Here is a 25500-nt window from a genome sequence, read left to right on the forward strand (position 1 = left end):
ATAATCAATCTTTGAATAAACGCTTTATGTTTAAAGTGATTGGTTTCCTTACATTATAAAATACATTTATTTCATGCTTTCCAGTGTTTTATTGTGATATATCAGATGATTATATTCTGATAAACCACTAGTTTCACTGTATCCGGACTATATCTGAATGCGGATGAAAAAAAAATTAAACTAAATGGAATAACAGGCAGAAATAAATGCCGTCATACGTAAATTTTGCTTCTTTAGGAAAAACGAGCCGATGTCACCATACATCATGTTAAACATGTAACAAAATTAGAGAAATTTAACAGAACTATATTTCAAAATTGATGATGTGACGTCATAATGTGATGACGTCACAAAGGAGAATGCGCGACGTTACGCGGCAAAATCAGTAAAAAATACTTAAAATCACTTAAAAAGCATGAAATAAAAAGAAAATTTATTTGCTTTACATATAAGATTGAAATATATATTTCATTCGTGAACACCAGCTATTATATAAAATATTGCATCTGGTGTTCACTCAGTGAAATTATATTTCAATCTTACATGCAAAACAAACAAATATCCTTTATGTAATATAAATTATTTCTAATTTTTTTTTCATCACATATGCTTATTATATCCTTAGATATTATATCTTCGACCGTTTCCGTAAAAGTCTTAAACAATATGTTGCTTGCTTTAGGTTGCCAACTTCACGCACAAACTATTATCATGAATGTGTATATAGCAAGCAATCTGAACCCTCGTCAGGCATAATATCTTAAATTGATTCATCCATCTAGTGATATGGACAAAGCCATTCAGTTTTCGTAGCGAAACTTTCATATTAAGTACTGACTGAATAGAGAACGATGCAGACTAGGATTTGTCGTCTGATCTTGGTCTGTAATGGTTGCATGGGGAGATTCAGCCAGCAAGTTAAGGTTTAAATACGTGTTTTATATGCTATGCTTTCTTTCTTTTTGTGTGTCTATTGTACTTGCCCATAGATAAGACATACAATCGTTACATTTTGATTTGACTCTAGAAGGACAAAGACAATATATAATTTATAAGATGTTTATTTCAGTTGCTTTGACACAAAGTCATACAAATGATAAAAGGGTTAACCCACAAATACTCCATCACTGAAAGGAAAAAGTATATCACAATAGAGGTTTGTGGTGGACTTTCTTTAGGGATTCTTATTTTTATCTATTTATAAATATGACTTTTACCTAACATTTTGACGTTCGTCAGGTTTTCCCCCGAATTTTGTTAAATATAGGTGAGTTATGAACAATTTTGGCCGTTTCATTTGTAGTTGAGTAAGACAATTGTATTAACAGTTTAATGGTCATAATTCTTATGGTAAATTATTTTTGTGGCAATGAAAATATTAAAAATTTAAGTAGGCAGGCACCGTCACATTCCATATCATATTTTTGATTTAGTACGCCGAAAGACAATTTTTTTCTTTTATCTAATATCATCAATCATTTGATAAACTTGAGCCTCGTGAAGTGGCAAACGTGTCGGTTTTACACGTATTAATTGAACTTTGAATATGAAACAAATGTAGTATCGCCTCACGTGTCTTGTTTTTCGCATATGTATTGCAGAGTATCACTGCTACAATGCCAATCATTCCAGTGTCCATCATAGTTTATTCCAATCAATGTACCACAGTTTTCATTATTTTTCACATTATCAGGCGCACCTGGCATCCAGTTTGAATATCCAGTTTGTGACATTGGAGTATTGGTCTCCATCCATACCCAGACCCCTTCTTCTTGTATATCACTAAGAGCTATCCAGTAATTTTCTATGGATATGTAATTTAGCCAATTGAAGTAATTATACAATACAGACTCGATTGCCACTATGCTATACTTAATGGCTATTATTGACTTATTTTGTAATTGAATAAATTCCATTCGCAGTTATTAGATATCTTACCCTTTGACAATTATTAGTGTTCAAACTTATCTAAAGCAGCTGAACACCCTGATAAAAGCCATTATACATGTACTAATATGAAAAATGAAATATCCTATTCAATACAAATAATCATTCTTTTCTTTCAAAAATATAATTTGTGTGACAACACGGCCATCATATTAACATAATGAGCTATGTCAGTATGATTAATTATGTACGTCTTTGTTGAAAAAATGATAAAAAATATGACCGAATATATATTCATTTCTTTTACCATTAAAGTTTATCGCCATAGACGCAAGGAAAGCGTTCTCTGCAGCTGTCTCGATTTCTACTAATGTTCCTCCTAAAATGTGACACATATTCTGAAATGGAAACGTAGACTTTACTAAATAAACGCGATATTAAAGCTTGATACATGTCTAATATTTGTTGGCCCCATCCCATAGCAATCCTTTTTTTCAGATTGTTTTTGCCGACATGATCACTACAAACGTCACAATTAATATATATTGACTGTTCGAGACAAAAAATTACAATCATTTACCAAAAGTTACCCAACATCTTATAAATATTTTATTACACTTTTTGTCGGAGATGCTCTTGACCTAATTTTCAGTAAAGTGAAACCACCTTCCATACCCAAATGAGTGATAAGTGATAACATACCATAGCGCTTGACCAGTCCTCCAGGTCGTGACTAAAATGATAACATGCATTATTGTGACGCATCCATCCGCTTGGACAAGACGCATCTAAATGAATTAATACAATTACATGTCTGTTGTTGTTATTATATTTATCTTATGTACGATTTTGCATATTTAATTAAGTATGCCCTTAAAAGTGTTTTTAATTAATACTTAAGTAATATTTGTTTTCTTGCGAACCATTGTTAATGTTCGCTACTTGAGTATATTATTCCGTATTAGGTTAGGTGAGATTTTGTGATGGCAGTGTGTCTGTCGTCTGTAATTTGTCGTAATCCATAATAACTTAAAAGGACAGCTCCTCCTTAACCACTTGGTAGATTTATCTCTAACTTCACAGGAATAGTTTTTAGATGGTCATCTAAAAATAAATGGTTCAAGTCTGAATTTAAATATAGACTTCAAGATGAAATAATTGAAAATATTCTCCTCAAAAACTACAATTCCCGGAACGTATATACATGACATGTAGCATCAATTTGTGGTCATGTAAATCATGAGGTTCACCCCGGCAAGAATTATTCCCAACCCGTTGTAGTCTAGACAATGTGTTTTTAAATTTTTTAAAGTTCTCCAGTTCTAGTAGTTCCTAGCGAACATCTACACACGTTTTAAAAATCATGCAGCTTGGGTAAAGATGACAACCAAATGTGACATATTTACTGCCGTTTGCATTGGATAATTGTAACCTTTTGTAACTATGTATCTCAGATGAGCGATTATTGCCCTCTTGTTTGCTTACTTGATAAGTTTACCCTTTTTAAATAAAGTATCTTTTTAAATAAAGTAATATCTTTAATTTAGAAAATTAGATTAATATGGGAGGGAATGGTCATTTGTTTTGTCTTTAAATAGGTAACCAATCCCTTACGTTCTAAACGAGCAAAATATGCTTTGTTATTCTAAACAAAGTTTCATTGTTTCCGTACCTTGTTTTTTATGCAAAGAAAAAAATCAAACAGACTTACCTAAACTCCAGAATAAAGAACATATAACCAATAAGATTTGAACTTTCCACATCGTGCATATATCTGAAGCGGCAATTATTTATTATGAAAATTGTCCGGTTAGTTCTTATCTATCAATTTTGTCCTACATGTGCATGTACATGACCAAGATAACGCTAGCGTTATAAAGTCACAATTCAGCAAAAAAAGTCATTCCATTTTTGATAAAAAGTACTGTATAGTTATTCTTTTGATCTTCTGGCGTCCTCTCACTTTTTGGATATATTTAGAAAAACAGATATGTAAATTGTTTACATGAATTAAAATATTCACATTCATTCCAAGCAACAGTCTGTTGTTCGTATACGTAAATATTTGAAGTAACTTCACTCGTCTTTAAAGACATTAAGATGCATGCAGGCGCTTGGTGCAATGTATATGCGGAGAGCACATTCATCGTACAACCTTCACTGCATACGCACTTAACCTCAAGCCAGCATCTGAATCTACCAGTCATATCAGTGCAGACCAAGATTATCCGCCACCTCCATGCCATCTGATCATGTCTGCAATGTTTACTATTCAGTCAGTACTTAATATTTATACTTTTCGCTAAAAAAGTGATGAATGGTTTTGTCCAGACACACACACTCACTAAATTAATCACTCAATCAATATATCACCCTCTCTCTCACACACACACACATACACACACCCAAACGCAAGCACACACGCGCGCGCGCACACACACACACACACGCACACGCACACACACACACACACACGTACTTACGCGTTATAATAAGCACACACACAAGCCGCGAATGCGCACACCCACATACTCATTTATCTCTCAATGGCGACTTAGTCACCACTTTTGGCGTATAGTGGATATTGTGTATGTGCGTCCGTCCATACGGATTTGTTGTGTCTATATCTTGCTCATTCTTCAAAGGATTACAAAATAATTTGGTACAAATATTCATCATAATAGGTGCTGTGTTGAATAAAAAACACAGGTTCGTCGCTCAAAGGTCAAAGTCACAGTTGGGGTTAAGGGCAAAACCCCTGTCCGAAAGGTAACTTCTGCATGCATGGAGGGATTTTAATATAGCCCGGTACAAATATCTCCATAGTGAGGCAGAGTGTCGCATAAAGAATTCAGGTGTCTGTGTCAAAGATTAGGGTCACACTTAGGGGTAAAAAGTCAAATAACAAAATCAAACATTCATTTGCGAGTGTAACTTCTTTATACATGGATGGATTTAGATATAACTTTACACAAATGCTCGCGCAAAACCCGTGTTATAAGCATAACATCTACTTGCGTGGTGGGACTGAAATATATAATTATAACTAGGGTCAAATGTTCTCTACAGTAAAGCAAAGTGTCACTCGAAAAATCTAGGTGTCTGTGGCAAAGGTCAAGGTCTTACTTCAAGGATAAAGGTCATCAAGTTTAAGATTTACTTGTGAGTATCACTTCTAGATACATGAAATGACTTTAATATAACTTAGAAAAAATGTTATCCATGGTGAGTTAAGTGGTCTTGCGGAAAATTAAGGTCAAGGTAACAAGAGGTCAAAGGTCAAATAAAACGAACAAAATTTGTTTGTCGGCACTGTATCTTGCTTATACTTTGAAGTATACAGCTAAGGTGTCAGAGGATTTTTGTCGAGCCCGCTTGCGATGTGACATTATTGTCAAAATGGCTATTTAGTATTTGTGTGTGCGTGGGTGCGTCCAAACTTGTCCATGCCATAACTGATACGTGCATGGAGGAATTTTTAAATAACATGAATTGAGTTTTCTAGACACAAATGTTCATCATGAGACTTCGTGTCATGCACATGAACTAGGTCGCCGGGTCAGTGGTCAAGGTCATCTTAGATAATGCAATGTCAAGATTTTGCCTTGGGAATAAAGAGGAAGTGTTTCGCACATCTAACCTATGTATACATCTCTTTTCTTGAAGCTTATATGTTCAGGTTCAATTAAGTCGAACGGACTCGAGATTCAGCCTGTGGGCATGTGACATGTCTTGCACTTTACAATCGACCCTTTGACGTATTCCTGAAATCAAGTATATTTAACTACAGATGAACATATCCAATTTATTATTTAAGTGTTTTTAGTAATAAGGAAGATATAAAAGTGCAGTAACAGTACTGACATTTTGATCTGTTAAGATTGCACTTTAAATAAAGTGTTCTTGGTAACTGGGCAAACGTAACCTTTTTTAGCTCATCGGAGCTCTTCGAAAAGTAATTGCGTCCATCAATCACAAGGAGCATGTTGTATGTGAGATATTTACATCGAGACCATGTTTTCAGCGCAATGATAACTATATTGTCCAATTTTCCTGATAGCTGTTTTGACAAAAAATAAAATATGTATGTCGCCTACGACAATCATTAAGAAAACCAAGTCAAATCATCCGACTCAAAGTAAGAACATAATTCCACAGAATGCGCACCATATTACTTTTAATATCCAATTTCATGACGTCGATTATAACTGACGTCTGTATATGATAATTGCTTTGTGTATAAAACAATTTTCAAATTATTATAGAAGTAACAAAACTTGACCCTTTGTATAAATCAGTTAATATACTTTCCCCGTAGTAGGGTACTGCAAGTTAAGAATAATCAGTTCTAAGGAACACTTGGTTGAACTGTTCAGTTTAAAAACAATAGTATGCAAGAGACAGTCACAAACTAGATCAAACAACAGCAATAAGAACCTAAAGGTAATAGCTTTCTATTTATCTCCAAGATTAATTCGATATTTGGTTTAAAAATGATTAAAAACGAAATAAAATAAATAAAAATAATTGTTATAAAAGCAAATACAAACAAAATTATAAAAAACGAAAAGAAAAACATCACCTGGTTAGGGTCTTAGGTCTTAGTCTTAGGGTGAGCGTCCCCGTGTCATTATTCACTTCTTGTTGTTTGTTTTGTTTTGGTTTCATTCCAAGAAGAAATATTGCATCATACTTTTCTTCAAGTGTTTTCCCTGTATAAATAGTTTACAACGTTAGCTTCATTTTAACTTTGCTTTTCAACAGCAAGGAAGGAAAAGGTGAGTATTTAATATTTTTAATGATTGTGTAGATTATATACGAGATATTTGTTAGTTTTGTAAAAGTTACCTTAAAAAGAAGAAAAAAGAAATTGAAAAAAATGAAAATGTTTAATATAGTTTTCTAGCGCTAGTGAATCTAGAAATCATAAGCGATATACATGTATTTCACATTCGTGATCTACAAGCACACTTTCATTTTTAGAAAATAATTGTTATTTAATGTAAATCATAAATCTCTGAATGATATTTTATTATTGATTAAGTTATTATTTTTACATTATCACTAGATTATGTATATATCCCAATTTTCCATTAATCTTATCCTGTTGATTTCCAGCGAGAAAGATGGCGTCATCAAATGTGCTTGTTATGTTGCTTGCCATGGCAACGCTTGTGAATTTTACTTGTGCTGTAGAGAATTCAACCCAAAAACAGGTAGGTGTTTTAAAAAATGTTTCAACCATGAGTTCTTTTTCTTCACTGAAGTTTGGAGAATATCTTTTACTTTTACCATTTGTTGCTTTTAATTTCAAATATTTGTTATTTTTTATGTTTAAAATATTTGTTTGATGTTGGTGTAATTTGAAAACTAAATAATATTTTTGCAATAAATACGAACAACTAACAGACAAGTAACACTTCTGTATCTATCTACTGACATAACTATATCTTTTAACGGCTTAAGCCGATCATGAAAAATTATGTAACGCGTACGAGTGTTCCAACCCATCTTTGCAAGGTCTTTAATCTCAGTTCAAGTTCTGGCCACCGAAGTACATATGTTTGCCCAACAAATGTCTCTTTTCAAAAGTTAGAAGCAAAATTTTCAAACTTCGTATGTATAACATTACATATGTTCTAGAAAACTGATTGTAATAACGTTTACATGAATTCGGTAAAAACCAACATCAGCCGATCTAAAATAACACCCAATACCATACAAAGGTCTCAAAAAGCGTCAATGGTGTTGCTGGTGTTACAACGGTTAATGTTGAAGAAATTGCTAAAGTTTAGATTTGTTTCTTATCTTTCTTAAAGGGAATCACCGACAGTCTCACGAAAACACAAGACAGACTCGAAAAGTTTAATCCTTTTGACCGTTTCAAAAAATGGCCTTTCCGTAACTTTCACAATGAGGATGGAGGCGGAGGTGATTTTCATTACCACAAAGTTAAAGGAGATGGGACGGTTCGTAACTATCGCGTTGAGGACGGAGGTCTTGGGGACAGATTCTACCACGAAGTAGATGGAGATGGGAACATTCGAAACTATGGTGTTGAGGACGGAGGTGAAGGTGACATATATTACCACGAAATCGATGAAGATGGGACTGTTCGTAACTACCATGTCGAAGACGGAGGTCAGGGTGACAGAGTGTACCAAGAAGTCGACGCAGATGGGAACGTTAGAAACTACAAGGTCGAAGACGGAGGCCAGGGTGACATGACATTTCATGAAGTCGACGAATATGGGAACGTTCGTAACTACCATGTTGAAGACGGAGGTGAAGGTGACAGGTACTACCACGAAGTCGAAGGTGACGGGAGTCCATTTCGTAGAAATTATTATTACAACAATGTACATGGAGGTAGAAACCGTTTCTATGACAGTGAAAGCAGCTCCTCCGAGTCTATGGATTGGGATGATTTTCTATTCGACTTGTAAGCAAATTATTTACTGAGGGGTTACCTTTATCGCGTCGTTGTGATCTTTTTGATTTTGATATGTGTACAAGTTGCATTTCTGTAGAATAGTCAGATCTTATATAACATTTGTTTTTATATTTGCATATCCTGACATCTGATTAAGGAATTAAAACTGTCGCCAAAAGTATAAAAAAAATCTTACAATTTGAGCAATATATTCCACAATATTCATCAAGAAATTCGATTTGGTTATTTTGCACTACCATCAGTAGAATAGCCTTAAATATTAAAATAACAACTATAATAATTTATTAACGGGTTCATTTCCATGTATAGAATGCCAATTTTCTTATTGAACTTAATTTATAAGTGGCATATGCACGTATATGACTTGAATTGTTTAAAACCTTTTGCATTGTTTGACAATCTGTATTATGTCATCAACATCGCGATTCCACAATTATGCTGTCATGTTTCAGCATTACAGGATTGAACCAAAGTGTTTCACTTTCGCAGGGTGCCATCATAGTATTTCACCATCGAATGTTGCCATCATAGTGTTTCACTATCACACGATCGCATCATAGTATTTCACGATCGCATCAAATCACGATTGCATCATAGCGTTCCACTATCGCAGGATCGCATCATAGTATATCACTATCATGCAATCGTGTTTTAATCCTTGTTCCGAAGTGTTTTCATCATCGTGTTATCCTGCTATTGTGTTTCCATCATCGCAGCATTTTGAATCGTGTGTTATGCAAATTAAAAAAGCAACGATTGTCGTAACAGAACACTGTACTCGCTACGCTCCATCCTTTTCTTATAAGTGTATAACGATAACATTATTTGTGGTAAATTGTAAGCTTTTGATAACCATTATGCTTTTCTTACTTTCAGATTTGATTCATTATTCTAAAATCGAGCATTTCGGAGTGAAGAAAGCCAGGAAGATTATTCAGTTTGCTTGTAGAAACTTTTATTCTGATTAAAAAGTTAAATACACTCTTATAATTCTTTTATTGTTATTCAAGTAGTTTATACCATCAGAGTTATGATCGGAGCAGTAAACAAATGGTTAATGTCGCCACACTTCAATCATTCGAAAGTATACTCTTTCCTCTGCCTCAACCAAGCACCGATTTGGCACTATTTGAAATTCTTTATAATTAAGGATTTTGAACATTGATGACAATACTGACAATCTAAAATGCATTTTTACCAAACAAGACATAAATCGTGCTAAATTAAGACATATAGTTACATTCATTTTTTTAATATTATCTTTAGATAAAACTTATTATCTTTCATTAAAAAGTCGCAATGTCATCTCTTGTTCGATCATTAGATATATAAATAAGACAGAGTGGCATTTATAGGCTTCCATACTTTATCCTTTATAATAATAGATTGACAATTATATAATTTATTTGGATTTCAAGTCGTTCGGAGTTCTACTACACCCCAAGTGTCTATAGTCCTGACCAGACAGAAGACTACAAAGTGGTATACATTAGTTTCAATCTTTTACCATAATCGAGATGAAATATACAGTTTTAAAGCAAAAACATGAATAATTTCTGACTACATGACAAGCTTTTATCCATGATGGTTATTTCCTTTGAGCATCGCTCTGAGTTGTAGTGGGATGAGGGAAAGAAAAGTGTACATCCTTAAATAGCGTTAGCTTAACTCTTACCACGCTTAATTTTCAATACATTCTTTTTATGTGTATGTATTTGAGTATATCTATGATCCCCACCGATTGTCCAGATATGCGAGTCCTTCAAAAGAGTATTAGTAATTTTATATTACAATTATATAGTACAAGATACAGATACAGGAAGATGCCAAAATTCCAGAAGCTTTCTCTGGTTCTTTAGCGTGCCAAGTGTTAAAGCACTTATACAAAGGGGCTCGATTTTAAGTCTCATCCGAAAGACTGATTAGTTACTTTTAGTTGGTTGGTCAGTCCGGGAATCGAACGCTCAATGTTGAAATTACATGCCTCGCACTCTAACCGTGTGAGCTATGCGGGCAGAATTTTTAGTGAAACTTTCAAAAATAAGTATTAACTGAAAAGCGAACAGTGAAGACCATGTGACACGTGCGGGTAGATTCAATTTCCGCCAGCAGAAAGTTAATCAACACTAACAAAGTCGTTATTAACAATTGTCATTTTCTTGCTTATGTCAAAATTTGAAAACTTATTGAGGCAATGATTCATTATTAAAGTTCATTTTGTACATGTTCAAAACTTACGACGTAACAGAATCTTAGAAAAGTGTAACTAAACTATTTTAGTTTACTAGGAAATCCTTTGGTGTTTTTTCATAGGTTTATTTCAATTACTATAAAACATATTATTATGACTTAAACCTAAGAGGTTTAAGGAAAAGTGATGTAAGTTTTTCCTGTAATATAAGTTATAACAATTTATTCAAGTGTTTCCTAGTAGATAACTACAATAATACATTATTATACTCTTAATTATTTTTATTATACATACATTGTATATACATAAACCGGATAAGTTTTCTTAATCAACAAGGAAAAAGGTCGTTTTATTGGTAGCTAAGTTTAATAATATTTTATTGCCTAATAGTATATAGATATACATTAATTCACTTATATCAACAAAATTACACAATATACAAAAGGGTTGGGCCAAAAGCTATATGTATTTAATATAATATTCAGTAGATCTAATGTGGTTACGATATATTTGGTAGATACAATACACCATATGATAATCTAAGAGAAGTGATGATTCTAAACTATATTATAAACTACAATTACCATATTGCTATCCAAATTGCACAAAAAAGGAAAGTATCCAAATTGCTTACATGCCAGTATATGAAAGAATATGTCCATTTTTGTAAAAAGTGCATTAAGACAGAAATGCATATTTATTACAATGCCCTCTCTTTATATTAAAATACGTAATATCATCTATTGTGAGAAAGCTTAATCTGTAGATGATGGTTTTTTATGAGATGCCTGGAAATGACATGTTTGTAGACATGTTCTATCCCAAAGACATGCAAAATCCTGCTGTGATGAATTAAAACTGAGAAATAATACTTGTAGTATCATTTAGAAGGTCCCCACCCCGATATTTTGCTCCAAGATAAAAGAAATGGCAGGGCGGGATCCTCGGATCCTTAAGATTTGTCCTTTGGGGTTCCGCTCAAGCGTAAAAAGGGGAGATAAACGTAAACATTTGTTCAAAAACTATTGGCATCAAAAGTTCCTTAAAGTTTGCAAGTGCGCAAAAATCAGTCAAAGACCAACGAAATGGACTCTGAAGTGTCCTTATATGTAAATAATATCATTTTCACCATTGGCACCAAACTTCCTGAAAAGTCTACGATTTCCCCAGAATCAGTCGCAGACAAACCAATGGATTCTGGAGGGTCCCTATATGTCAAAAATGTCATTATCTCAATTGGTACCAAAATTCCTGAAAGTCAGCGAATGTCCCAAAATCAGTCGCAGACCAATCCAATAGACTCTGGAGGCTCCCTAGATGCCAAAAATTTTATCATCTCAATTGGAACCAAAAGTTTCTGAAAGTCTTCGACTATCCCAGAATCAGTTGCAACCAACGAAAAGGACTTTTAAGGGATACTAGAACAAAAAATAGATTTTAAATCAATTGGCACCAAAATTCCTTGAAGTCTTCAACGATGTTAGAAACAGTAGCAGACCAGTGAAATAGATCCTGGTATAATAGTTTGGATGAACTTTAACAATACATCGTTCAGAGTTATCCGTCGCATGGTATAACAGTTTGAATGTACTTTAACAATACATCATTAAGAGTTGTCCGTCGCAACGTATAAAAGTTTGAATGTACTTTAACAATACATCGTTTGGAGTTATCTGTCGCAAGGTATAAAAATTTGAATGTACTTTAAAAAAACATCGTTTGAAGTTATATGTCGCAAGGTATAAAAGTTTGAATATACTTTAACAATACATCGTTTGGAGTTATCTGTCGCACGGTATAAAAGTTTGATTGTACTTTAACAATACTACGTTTGAAGTTATCTGTCGCACGGTATAAAAGTTTGAATGTACTTTAACAATACATCGTTTGGAGTTATCTTTCGCACAGTATAATAGTTTGAATGTACTTTTACAATACATCGTTTGGAGTAATCTGTCGCACGGTATAATAGTTTGAATGTACTTTTACAATACATCGTTTGGAGTAATCTGTCGCACGGTATAAAAGTTTGAATGTACTTTAACAATACATCGTTTGGAGTTATCTGTCGCACGGTATAAAAGTTTGAATGTACTTTAACAATACATCGTTTGGAGTTATCTTTCGCACGGTATAAAAGTTTGGATGTACTTTAACAATACATCGTTTGGAGTTATCTGTCGCAAGGAATAAAAGTTTGAATGTACTTTAACAATACATCGTTCAGAGTTATCTGTCGCAAGGAATAAAAGTTTGGATGTACTTTAACAATACATCGTTCAGAGTTGTCTGTCGCAAGGTATAAAAGTTTGGATGTTCTTTTACACCTGTCACACGGTGTAAACGTTTGGATGTTCTTTTACAATATATGGTTAAGAGTTATCTGTCACACTGTATAAAAGTTTGGATGTACTTAAACTATACATTGTTCATCGTCAAATGAAGCTTTTAAAATCAGCTCCTTTAAATAACGTTACGCTTTAGGATCTGACATCCACCCATAGGTAGTCACCTTCTCGTTGCCAATCATTGGCGTGCTCTCTCTATTTTGAAGGCGATCCGGTTTCCAATTTAACCATTGGAAAACCAATAATGAGAAGGTAAGTTTCACACATTTATCACTAGCAACCTTTATCACTATACAACCTCTCGTTGTACTTCTTAATCATCATTTGAATTCAAGCTGTATTTTAAAGGCATTTTAAACATGTATGTATACATGTTTACATAGTTATCAGTTCCTTGCTTGCGAAAGTGCCGTGCTTCGAAGGTTAAACTACCGCTACCACCACCACTAACACAAAATCGTATTTTACCTTCGAGTCGACGGATTTTCTGCAAAAGATGGTCCGAGTGGGTGCATTCAGCAGGTGCGCGACGACGTAGTAGTCTACCATTGTAACACCACCAAGCATTATTTCGGTCAAGAGCAGGCGCCTGAAAAGAATCACTGATCCAGCTACATGGATTGAGCTCTTCCATACATGTAATAATCCAAAGACCGTAGCGGGATTGGAATCAACGTGTGCAACGACCGTTACCACTCTTCCGGAGAGATTCTCAATATAAAACTATACAATACAACGTCAATACACATTGATGAGCAAAACAAGGTGTGGAATATGGTAAAATAATTAACCATTGTATGTAATTCATCAGCCGAAAATGATCGTATTTTCATTAGAAATCTTAAAAGAATTTAGTAGGCTACAAACTAGTTGAATACAACACTATTCATAAAAGAAAGAAGTAGATCAAGTAAAAAACAACAACAAAAAAAACACAAAAAAAACACACAAACAACAGAAGAGTAGTAAAAGTTTAAAATCACAGACACAGTTTTTTTAAGTTTGTACACGATGGTTCATTGAAAGAAGTCGACTAGAGACAGAAACGGCCTGCCATAAATTACAGTATGCATATTTTCATTATGCATTGGTCTTTGAAATTGAAAACGATTTCCGTCTTTATGGTAAAAATTTAACTGAAGTGGGTTCATTAATTTTAATGTTGTTAACAACTTTTGTTGATTCCTTCTTTTTACGTAAACGAGGAAAATTCCAAAAAGCCACTTCATTTATTTTTAAGAGGTTCCGTGAAGACTTCCGCGAGAACATGCAGTATATAAAAACTGACCGGTTAATTGTTTATCATATACTTATATTGTAAAAAGCACAAAATTGCAGGGTGCGTGCTGATTATTATATGCATTCTATAATTTGATTTATAGGAAAAGCCATAAACTTCCAGATTTTCATTTTATTTCATATTTTTATATATTCTTTGCTGGTGTCTAGGTTGCAAAAATGAAGTTAACAACTTTGATTGCAGTCGGCGTTCTTGTGGCAATGTTTGCAAGCGTCTCTTGGGCAGATTCCTCGTCCTCGGAAGAGGTAAGCATAATTATGTCTTATCAATCTTTTTATTCTATATAAACAAGTATAGGATTTTTGAATTAGAAAAAAAAACTAGAAAAGAAACAAATAATTTGTTTGTTTGATTGGTGTTTACGCAAATTTTATATGGTCATATCTCGGAAAGCGATTCACTTAAAGGGTTTTCCCGGATAATTGACCAGTAATTAACAATTGCTTCTTATGTGACCGGCTACTTATCCCACATGGTTTTTGAATCAGCTGTGAGAGACAAGTGTCTGTGGAAAACATTCGTCTCTATCGAGGACCCCTTGATTAAAAGAAAGTTTTATGTTGTCCGTATTGAGCTTAGAGAGATAAAAAGAACAAATAAACACGCACAAAACATAACATAACAACGTTTAATACAAGTTCGTGATCTTAACTGTGGTCGCCAACAACAAGTCACTAAACGTTAAAATTTCACCAGGAATGCTTGAGTTTGACATCTGAGGAATATATACACCAAATATCGATGATTTTTCACAGGATATTTATGGTAAAACTTGAAAAAAGAAGGAATTATAATTTATACATAAACAATAAACTTGTTGCGTTTACCTCAACAAATAACGAAATAAATGATGGATCTAATAGATCTAATATAATACATTTAAGTATATACCGTGGATACTCATAGGCAAGAATGGTTACGCATTATTTTTCTTAAGAAAAAACTACATGCTAAAACCAATAATGCAATAAGATTAAACTCAATACATGTTGTAGTTCATTTTTTATATCATTATTAAACATCTTGATTTCATTTTTAAAACAGAGGGATCGCTATTACGAAGGCTATGGGCGAGGTTATCCCTCAGAGAACATCCAACAGGGTGGCCGTTACTTTGGCGACAGAGACCTTGACCGTCGCCACCACTTCCATCGTAATCCTTTTCGAGAGGACCGTCACTACTACAATGTGCACGGAGGGAGACCTAGATACGTGAATAGGGACAGCAGCGATTCAGCATCTATTGACTGGGATGAGTTTCTCATAGCTTTGTAAGTCTCTTATTTTCCAGATATTTTTATATTCGCAACAGTAATTTGTAACCGGTAGGTAATATGTACCAAACGTTTCATAGCGCAAAGAGATATTGCCAATTTTGCCATACCTACCAACCTACCTACCGACCGACCTAGCTTCTTTTGGTTGCCAATGCTCTATTTTTCTTTTCTTTTTTCTTTTGTTGTCAGTGCTCTAGAGGGTTCTCCTAAGTCCCATAATTTCAATATCTGCTTTCATATTTGCTTTAAACTGCTTTCATATTTGCTTTAATTTAAAAAGGAAAATGTTGCGTATATTGTTTGATAGACTTGTGCTGATAGCACGTTTTTATGGAATTAGAAGCATAAATTTTATATACATGTTTTCTACACACGGTAAGCTTCTAAGAGGTTGTTTTAGTGCTTTAAAGTCATTATATCATTTTGAGTAAGATTACATGGCATGTATACAGATTGGTTTTATGATTCATGTGGTTTTCGTCAAGGATGTGCCTTATCGCCTTTGTTATTTTATCTATTTTGAAATGTTCTAACTGTACAGATAAAAGCTACCAGTAGAGGTGTTCACATATACACCGTTTAAGGTTGTATTTCCTTATATGCCGATGATGTTGTGATAATTTCTGAGAAAGAATCAGATCTGCAATATTTATGAAGTATGAAGAAGTGAAATAGTTTTTAAATCATCATCTGTGGCAAGATCAACACAACTCTATGAACAGGCTCAATCAAAGAGCCTGCAACATGTTCAATTTTGTCGTTTTGAGCGTTCTTTGGGGATTCCGTTTTTCTCTGTTTTACACCTGGTCAACATAGTTTAAATATTGTCAAACAGTACTCTTATATCAGTATTCGTTCAGATAAGCATTTAGGTTTTGGGAAAACTGCCAAATGTGTTGAAAAAATTCGTTCAGATGAGCATTTAGGTTTTGGGAAAACTGCCAAATGTGTTGAAAAAAATCGTTCAGATAATCATTTAGGTTTTGGGAAAACTGCCAAATGTGTTGAAAAAATTCGTTCAGATGAGCATTTAGGTTTTGGGAAAACTGCCAAATGTGTTGAAAAAAATTCGTTCAGAGAAGCATTTAGGTTTTGGGAAAACTGCCAAATGTATTGAAAAAATTCGTTCAGATGAGCATTTAGGTTTGGGAAAACTGCCCAAATGTGTTGAAAAAATTCGTTCAGATAAGCATTTAGGTTTTGGGAAAACTGCCAAATGTGTTGAAAAAATTCGTTCAGATGAGCATTTAGGTTTTGGGAAAACTGCCAAATGTGTTGAAAAAATTCGTTCAGATAAGCATTTAGGTTTTGGGAAAACTGCCAAATGTGTTGAAAAAATTCGTTCAGATGAGCATTTAGGTTTTGGGAAACTGCCAAATGTGTTGAAAAAATTCGTTCAGATAAGCATTTAGGTTTTGGGAAAACTGCCAAATGTGTTGAAAAAATTCGTTCAGATGAGCATTTAGGTTTTGGGAAAACTGCCAAATGTTTTGCACAAAGTGCACAAAGATAATAGGCCAAATCGTGCTGTCGTAAAAATTGGTTTAACCTTAAAAGGCATTCCCTCGAGACATTCTGACTCCGCTATCAAAAATCATAGAGCGCAACCAAATTAATGAATATTGTAGGTAAAAACTTGATAATACATGTTTGTAAATGCAAAAAATGGAATAAATTCAAAAAATAATTTTTTTAAATTATGTGAAAATTTACAAAAATTTTTATAAATTAAAAAATTTTAAAGGTATTAATAAAAGGAAAATCAAGTGTCAATCATATGGGGTTAAAAGTCTATTTGGAAAGGGGGATTTTAAAGCAAGTTTTAAAAGAAAAGGGTTTTAAAAAAAATCATAAAATTTTTTTCTAAAAACAAAAAAAAATAAAAAAATCCCTAAAAAAAAACAAACACAAAATTAAAATGTTGCAGGTTTGGGGTTACTGGGCCCGTTTTGGGGGGTAGAAAGTGAGTTTCGTCAAAGCTCAAAACGGGTTAAAAGGATTCAAAAACAAAATTTTGAAAACCCGTAAATTTTTACGATTTTTGCCGCAAGGGGGACTAATTAAAAAGGGGGCCCTTTCGTAAAAATGGGATAATTACTGGTTAGTTAATCAGAAAACCGGTAATGTGGACCAACCGCTGAGATTTGACCAAAAAATGTATTAAAATCGCTATAAAAACAGGAAAAAAAGAATTAACAAAAATAAAAATCTTATTTCTTTTCAGGTTAAATGACCTATTTTAGAAGAAACAGAAAGAAGAGGTGCTCTCCAATGAGTGTCGGGATATGTAACAATAATCCAAACTGACAACATGATTTTCTAACTGACAACACTATTTTTCAACTGACAACATTATTTTCAACGTTACAACATGTTTTAAAATAAACTATTTTACAATTTCAAAGTCAATAAAATATTTAAATCCTAAAATCTAGTTATTTAATATAGGAAAATACGCTATACGACGTAATCCTATCCTATGCAAACCACCTGCGAAATTAAATAGATGATATCATAATCATGCACAAGGACCGAAGCCAGGACATGTCATCTGGAAAAGGACTTTGTTTAAAACCCAAAACGATAAACGATACTCCTCCCTAAAAGGGTGTTGTTTTACAAACGTTTACTTATCCAGGCAAGTTGCTTATAATAACTATCACATGTAACAGAAAATAGTAATCTGGGGTCTCCAAGATATTCGCACACTTTGGACATTTGACCTTGAATGTTAAGGTAATTTATGGATGAAGGCCAAGGTAAGTCTGGTCTACTAAAAGGCCTTGTCCCACAAATATGATCAAGGTAACGTGGACGGCAACGGCAACGCCGACATGACTGTAACAAAACCTCTATTTATTTATTTATTATTAAAGGTCAAGCTAAAAATGACCCAAAATTGAAAAGCGTTGCAACGTTTTTAAATCCAATCGGACTAAGAATAGCACATAAAAAATTTCTTCAGTTCATTTTTTGTAATATTTCTTAATTATCTTTTGCGTATCTTTCTAGCAGATCTACGAAAGTAATTTATATTTTGATATAGGCTTTGGACCTCAGAGGTGCTTTAAATACAGTTACTGTAAAAAAACGATGTTATGATAAATCACTGTGATAAAACTAAAATTTAAAATATTGAAATAGACAAAATATTTCTCTGTATATTTTTACAAATTATGATTAATGTCTTACATTAACTTTCTATCTGGGTTTTACAAATATGGCGGAAGCTTCGGGGATTATAGGGGATAAAAACATGTGTAAATCCTGTATTTCCAAAGCATTACAGGGGATTAGCGAGGGTTACTGGCGACAGTTTATCAGGCCGGTATATTACGTATATATTTCGGTTGAAAAATTGAGTTTGAAGTGTCGATAACAAAGTGGGATTTATTGGTAAATTTTCCTAAAAAGTAATCGATGAGGTAAATCCCAATTTTCTTTTTTTAAACGTATATATAAGTTCTCATTTAAGAAGGACTGCATTATAACTGATGCCAACCCCGACCACCTCCTTCTCTTTAAAAAAAAGCCCACTAGCAAATCAAAACTCATTGTTAAATTATCATGACAGATTTTTAGAAAAGTTCAATAACTGCTTTGCTATTAGAATGGATTACTTTTTTGGTATTTTCCCTTAGATAAATATCCTAAAACAAGTAATTATCTGATAACAAAAATCTGCTGGTGAGGCCTTTCATTTTTCTACAAAATGACAAATCAAAAGTCATATTTACTAGATAAAGTTGAAAAGAAATTATATTAAAATATGTTTAATACAATTTGGTATGAGTTAATACAGTGAGGAAAGATTGATAAGTATTGCTTGATATTTTGAAGCTGTCTTTTCTCATTTTACTTGTGTGTATGTCTTAGAAATATTATTCAACCATCTTTTAAATTAAAGAAATACATCTGATTGGTCAGTTTGTCTGAAAATAAATGGCTTTGACAATTTGTGTAGAATTGGAGTAGCGTTTATTGAACGCCGCTTTCCTTGTTGATCTTGTTTATCATATTTTATAAAGGAGCCGTTATGCAAGGGAGGCAAACTAAAGCGTAAAATTTTCCAAAAGCAAAACAGTTATGAATCTTTGTCTTGTCGAGTTATGTAATACAATGAAAGTTGATTTACTGCATATTGTTGTGAAAAAAATGCAACAAAATTATGTCATCGCAACGAGTTTTGCAATAAGTTATAAATAATAGCAAAACTCGTTTTATTGCAAAACCGGTTGTAACAAGGCTGCGATAAAAATTAAATTTAAAATATTGAAATAGACAAAATATTTCTCTGTATATTTTTACAAATTATGATTAATGTCTTACATTAACTTTCTATCTGGGTTTTACAAATATGGCGGAAGCTTCGGGGATTATAGGGGATAAAAACATGTGTAAATCCTGTATTTCCAAAGCATTACAGGGGATTAGCGAGGGTTACTGGCGACAGTTTATCAGGCCGGTATATAACGTATATATTTCGGCTAGAAAAATTGAGTTTGAAGTGTCGATAACAAAGTGGGATTTATTGGTAAATTTTTCTAAAAAGTAATCGATGAGGTAAATCCCAATTTTCTTTTTTTAAACGTATATATAAGTTCTCATTTAAGAAGGACTGCATTATAACTGATGCCAACCCCGACCACCTCCTTCTCTTTAAAAAAAAGCCCACTAGCAAATCAAAACTCATTGTTAAATTATCATGACAGATTTTTAGAAAAGTTCAATAACTGCTTTGCTATTAGAATGGATTACTTTTTTGGTATTTTCCCTTAGATAATTATTCTAAAACACGAAATTAACTGATAACAAAAATCTGCTTGTGATGCCTTTCATTTTTCTACAAATTTACAAATAAAAAATCATATTTACTAGATAAAGTTCAAAAAAAAATATATAAAAAAATGTTTAATACAATTTGGTATGAGTTAATACAGTGAGGAAAGATTGATAAGTATTGCTTGATATTTTGAAGCTGTCTTTTCTCATTTTACTTGTGTGTATGTCTTAGAAATATTATTCAACCATCTTTTAAATTAAAGAAATACATCTGATTGGTCAGTTTGTCTGAAAATAAATGGCTTTGACAATTTGTGTAGAATTGGAGTAGCGTTTATTGAACGCCGCTTTCCTTGTTGATCTTGTTTATCATATTTTATAAAGGAGCCGTTATGCAAGGGAGGCAAACTAAAGCGTAAAATTTTCCAAAAGCAAAACAGTTATGAATCTTTGTCTTGTCGAGTTATGTAATACAATGAAAGTTGATTTACTGCATATTGTTGTGAAAAAATGCAACAAAATTATGTCATCGCAACGAGTTTTGCAATAAGTTATAAATAATAGCAAAACTCGTTTTATTGCAAAACCGTTGTAACAAGGCTGCGATAAAAATTAAATTTAAAATATTGAAATAGACAAAATATTTCTCTGTATATTTTTACAAATTATGATTAATGTCTTACATTAACTTTCTATCTGGGTTTTACAAATATGGCGGAAGCTTCGGGGATTATAGGGGATAAAAACATGTGTAAATCCTGTATTTCCAAAGCATTACAGGGGATTAGCGAGGGTTACTGGCGACAGTTTATCAGGCCGGTATATAACGTATATATTTCGGCTAGAAAAATTGAGTTTGAAGTGTCGATAACAAAGTGGGATTTATTGGTAAATTTTTCTAAAAAGTAATCGATGATGTAAATCCCAATTTTCTTTTTTTAAACGTATATTCATAAGTTCTCATTTAAGAAGGACTGCATTATAACTGATGCCCAATCCCTCCCCCCCCCTCCCCCCAAATCCCCCTCTTAAAAAAACCCCTAGGGAAATCAAAAAATCTGATAAAAATCATTGTTAAATTTTCATGAAATAATTTTTGGGAAAAATTCAATAACTGCTTTTCTTTTAAAAAATGGAATTTTACTTTTTTTGGGGATTTTCCCTTTTGATAAATATCCTAAAAAAACCGGGAATTATCTGATAACAAAAAAATCGCTAGTGGGGCCTAGCATTTTTCTCAAATTGACCCAATTTAAAAGTCAATTAAATAGTAAAGGTTTAAAAAAAATTATATAAAAATTGTTTTTTACAATTTAATATTTTTTAGCCATTGGGGTTTTAAAATTTCATTTTGGGGAAGTTGATAAGTAGTGATTTGTACATGTAAATAGATACTTTGAAACTGCCTTTTCTCATTGTACTTATGTGTATTAAAAAATCATCTTTTTTAAGTAAAGAAATAAATCTGAATGGTAAGTTTGTCTTAAAATAAATGGATTTTTACAATTGTGTAGAATGTTTTATAATGGGAGTCATTATGAAGGGGAGGCAAACTAAACTGTAAAATTTTCCAAAAGCTAAACAGTTATGAATCCTTGTCTGTTGAATTATGTAATACAATGAAAGTTGATTTACGACACATAAAATTTCAATTGTTTTTTTTTTTTTAAACATGATTCTTGGTTTAAGTTTTCTTCCATTTTTTAAAATTTATAATGTTGGAGAAAATAAAAATAAATGGATCGAAAATTTGAAAAATTAATAACAATAACTTGAAAGAATTGTGGATAAACATAAATCACACTTTCTTATCGACATATCAAATCTTCATTTTTCCGGTGTGTCTTATGCGTATCTTTCTGTTTTGTGTGCCCAGGCTATCTAGAGAGATATTCAAATTTTGCTTTTAGGCTTTTGGACCTTAGTGGGGAATTGTTAAATTTACAATTACTTTTAATTTACCACTGCATATTTATTCAACCGACACAAACAAACGGATGACGGATAAGAGACTTTATATAAAATAAAACTTTTAATATGGAAATAGAAAAAAATTTTCTCAGCATATTTTTAAAAATTTATGAAATTTAAGTTCCCTTACATTAACTATTCTATCTGGATTTTTACCAAATATGGGCGAAAGCTTCGGCGATTATAGGGGATTTAAAAAAAAAAAATTTTCTTTGTGTATATTCCCCCCCGGGGGGGGGGGGGGCCAACTTTTTTTCCCAAAGCAATACAGGGATTAGCAAGGGTTACTGCGCGACAGTTTACAAAGGATTGGTTATTATAACTTATAATTTTTTGAAAAAATGGTTTTGAATAGTTTTTGGGATAACAAAGTTCGAGTTATTGGGGTTTAATTTTTTCTTATAGAAAAAGAATAGATATGGTCTTTGAAACGTAATTTTTAAGATGCTCAATTTTAAGAAGGACTGTTAACAAATGAATGCCAACTTCAACAGGGCCCCCGACCCCCCCTTCATCTCTTTAAAAAAAATGACAGCTAGCAAACCAATACTCATTGACATGTTTAATAAAAGTTCAATAACTGCTTTGCTATTAGAAAATATTTCTTTTTTGGGGATTTTCCCCTTTGATAATTAATTTTACCCAATCCCTAAGTCTATTTAGTAGATAAAAGCTGGAAAAAAAAAAATATATTGAAATATTTTTGAATACCAATTTTTTTGGAACATTGTTTTAAAATAAGCCATGAGTTAAAAAATGTTTGGGGCCGTTAAAAAGTCGGGAACCCCGGGTAAAAAGTCGCACTTGCCGCTAAATGTCGCACCAAATTTACCTTTAAAGTCTCAACCGCCGTAAAAGTCGCAAAACATTTCCGTTAAAATTTGCAATGGTTTTAACGGGGTTTAAAAGTCCGGGGACGAATTTCCCCTACCGGTTTAAAAAGTCGGGAACATACCGTTAAAAAAGTGCCCAAAAATTTTAAATTCTTGTTAAAAAAAAGTTTAAAATAGAATTTTATTCTTTTTAAAATTCTCATAGTTTTTTTTAATTATAATTGCCATTTCACAAAAATTATCTTTTTTCTTACTTGGTTTTCTTTAATTACTATTTTTAATTGATCTTTAGGCTAGGGAAAAAAAATTGAACTAAAATTTTCAAAAGATAAGGGATTTTTCTTTTGTTTAACATTTTCATTTGTTTAAACCCTGATTGACAAAAGAAAAAAAGGTATTAAAGGTATTTTCACTTTTTCAGGGGGGTTTGGGGGGTTTTTAAATAATTTCATTTATTTTTTCCCCGAAACCCACCGGGTTTACTTTTAACGTGGTTTTTGTTGTTAACTAATTTATCATATGGGGGGCAACATCAAAAGGCAGATAATCCCAGTTTTTATTTTTTCCATGTTATTCCCCTTAATTTTTTTTTCTCTAAATTTTTTCAAATTTTTAAATATTTTACTTTTTAAAAAATTAAAAAATTATTTTTTTATGAAAGACTAATGCATTTCTAAAGGAAACAGATGACCCTGAAAGGTTTTTTTTTCTAAAATATTCTCCCCCTTTTTAAAATATTTTCAAAAAAAAAAAACAAAAAAAAAAAAAAAAAAAAAGAAAAAAAAACAAAAAAAAAAAACATCCCAAATATTAACTTCAACGTGAAATTTGATTTAATATCAAGGCAAATTTTTTATTTTCAACAGCAACGGCAAATACGAAAAGACGTGAAAAACATAGTATGAAATGCACCCGTCAAATACGAAATGACGCAAAAATTCATAGAGTACCTTATCAATGTAAGTATCGTATCCGCATCGGTGCTAGATATTGAGCGATTTTACGTATAATATGCACCGCGAACTTTTTGAAGCATGCCAGCCGATAGAGCGACGTGACTTGTACTCGTACCTTGTTGTTCATTTTCCCAGGTGGCCCCAACTTAAAATATGATCAGTCTTTCGATAATTACTTAAAATCGAGTCCCGTATATGGTGTGCTAACACACTTTGGCACGTTAAAGAAAGGGGAACTCTTCTGAAATCGAGGATCTTTCTATATCTGTAACTGCATTTGCCAAACCACTATTATCGCTTTGACATCATGTGCAAGTGATATTTCACTGCCAAGTTCTCTTATACTATAGAAAAAATTCTCAGTAAACTATCATATAATAAGAATACAAATAATTGATTAAGCTCATATTGGCCTTGCTGTTTGGAGAAGATAATATCTCCCTGCAGTTTGCCATACCGGGGCTTAGACCTTCCCGCGCAAGGCACAATACCTGCTACAAAAAATGTACGACCTTTTGTACGTCAGGCGTAATCGTGTGGACGTGCCCACGTTTAACCGGAAGAATGACAAATTTAAATTTAAAGTATCAATGTATATCATGTATTATCTTTGTCGTGTATGTTTAGCATCCTATAGACTTTTGTATCATAAACTAATATTTATAATTATATAAGAATGATCTATATATTTCAAGTTATAAATTTGTAATCGTAAATTAACCAATATTCTGGACATAATGCTGATCCTTTATGTGATTTCTTCGTTATCGTTTTTTTTTTTATTTTTATGTATTTAGTTTGTAATCTTCATAAGACTGATAAAATAAATCGTTGGAGTACTGTCTTTATTGTTCTTACACAAATCCATTTTAAACAACGGCAATCGCAATAACCACGACTTTCTTTAAAACGTCGTTCAACGTTTAAAACAAACGTCGATCGTTCGAGCAACACATTGTTCATGTACATAAAAAGATTATATCTTATGTCATTTTTCAAGTTATTTCTCCAAATAAAATAGTAAAATCAAGTCTGCATAATTGGTTTCTATGAAAATTATCAAACCAACAAAAATCGAAGAAATTGCCCGAAGGGTCATTTGTCATACCGCGCCCAGATATGAAGATTTCATACAATAAACTTTTAAGATAAATCCCAAACTTACCGGAACAGGAGTAACCGATACAAGGTCCATTTCAAATGTAAAAAAGAATATAACTTGGGAAAACGGATGGCCAAATATCATTAAACTCTTTTCTAAATAATAAGTGTGGAACATATGAAGCCATAAATATAGACAGACTGTAAATAAATCCAAATCTTGCGGTTTAGCGTTAAACGATATTTCTATTCTCAAATCTTGCTTGAAAATGTCAATAACTGAGTTTAATAAATTATGCAAATTTATGTTACTGCCTATGATCAAGTTTACTTGTATATGCATTAATAAATGTGTAAATTATAGCCCTTTTTACTAGTAATTTTCAGGAAAAATCCAACT

At 32.6% G+C, this 25500-nt stretch overlaps 3 protein-coding genes across 3 annotated transcripts; 2 read left to right on the forward strand and 1 right to left on the reverse strand.

Annotated features, from left to right (window-relative positions):
• Positions 1 to 1048: 1048 nt before the first annotated feature.
• LOC132731085 (perlucin-like protein) lies at positions 1049 to 3738 on the reverse strand. Its single transcript, XM_060717196.1, has 5 exons — positions 3599 to 3738; positions 2590 to 2675; positions 2195 to 2285; positions 1573 to 1804; positions 1049 to 1127 (listed from the first exon to the last, which is right to left on the reverse strand). The coding sequence occupies exons 1-5, from the start codon at positions 3648 to 3650 to the stop codon at positions 1106 to 1108; spliced, it is 483 nt and encodes a 160-aa protein (XP_060573179.1). The 5' UTR covers positions 3651 to 3738; the 3' UTR covers positions 1049 to 1105.
• Positions 3739 to 6605: 2867 nt separating this feature from the next.
• On the forward strand, positions 6606 to 9331 carry LOC132731081 (uncharacterized). Its single transcript, XM_060717190.1, has 4 exons — positions 6606 to 6665; positions 7006 to 7103; positions 7707 to 8329; positions 9218 to 9331. The coding sequence occupies exons 2-4, from the start codon at positions 7014 to 7016 to the stop codon at positions 9234 to 9236; spliced, it is 732 nt and encodes a 243-aa protein (XP_060573173.1). The 5' UTR covers positions 6606 to 6665; positions 7006 to 7013; the 3' UTR covers positions 9237 to 9331.
• A 4870-nt stretch (positions 9332 to 14201) lies between these two features.
• Positions 14202 to 17887, forward strand: LOC132731087 (uncharacterized). Its single transcript, XM_060717198.1, has 3 exons — positions 14202 to 14425; positions 15225 to 15451; positions 17682 to 17887. The coding sequence occupies exons 1-3, from the start codon at positions 14339 to 14341 to the stop codon at positions 17698 to 17700; spliced, it is 333 nt and encodes a 110-aa protein (XP_060573181.1). The 5' UTR covers positions 14202 to 14338; the 3' UTR covers positions 17701 to 17887.
• Positions 17888 to 25500: the final 7613 nt, after the last annotated feature.

The sequence above is a fragment of the Ruditapes philippinarum genome, unplaced genomic scaffold (assembly GCF_026571515.1).
Source record: "Ruditapes philippinarum isolate M1 unplaced genomic scaffold, ASM2657151v2 ctg1060_1_1_1_1, whole genome shotgun sequence".
In the NCBI taxonomy this organism is placed as follows: domain Eukaryota; kingdom Metazoa; phylum Mollusca; class Bivalvia; order Venerida; family Veneridae; genus Ruditapes; species Ruditapes philippinarum.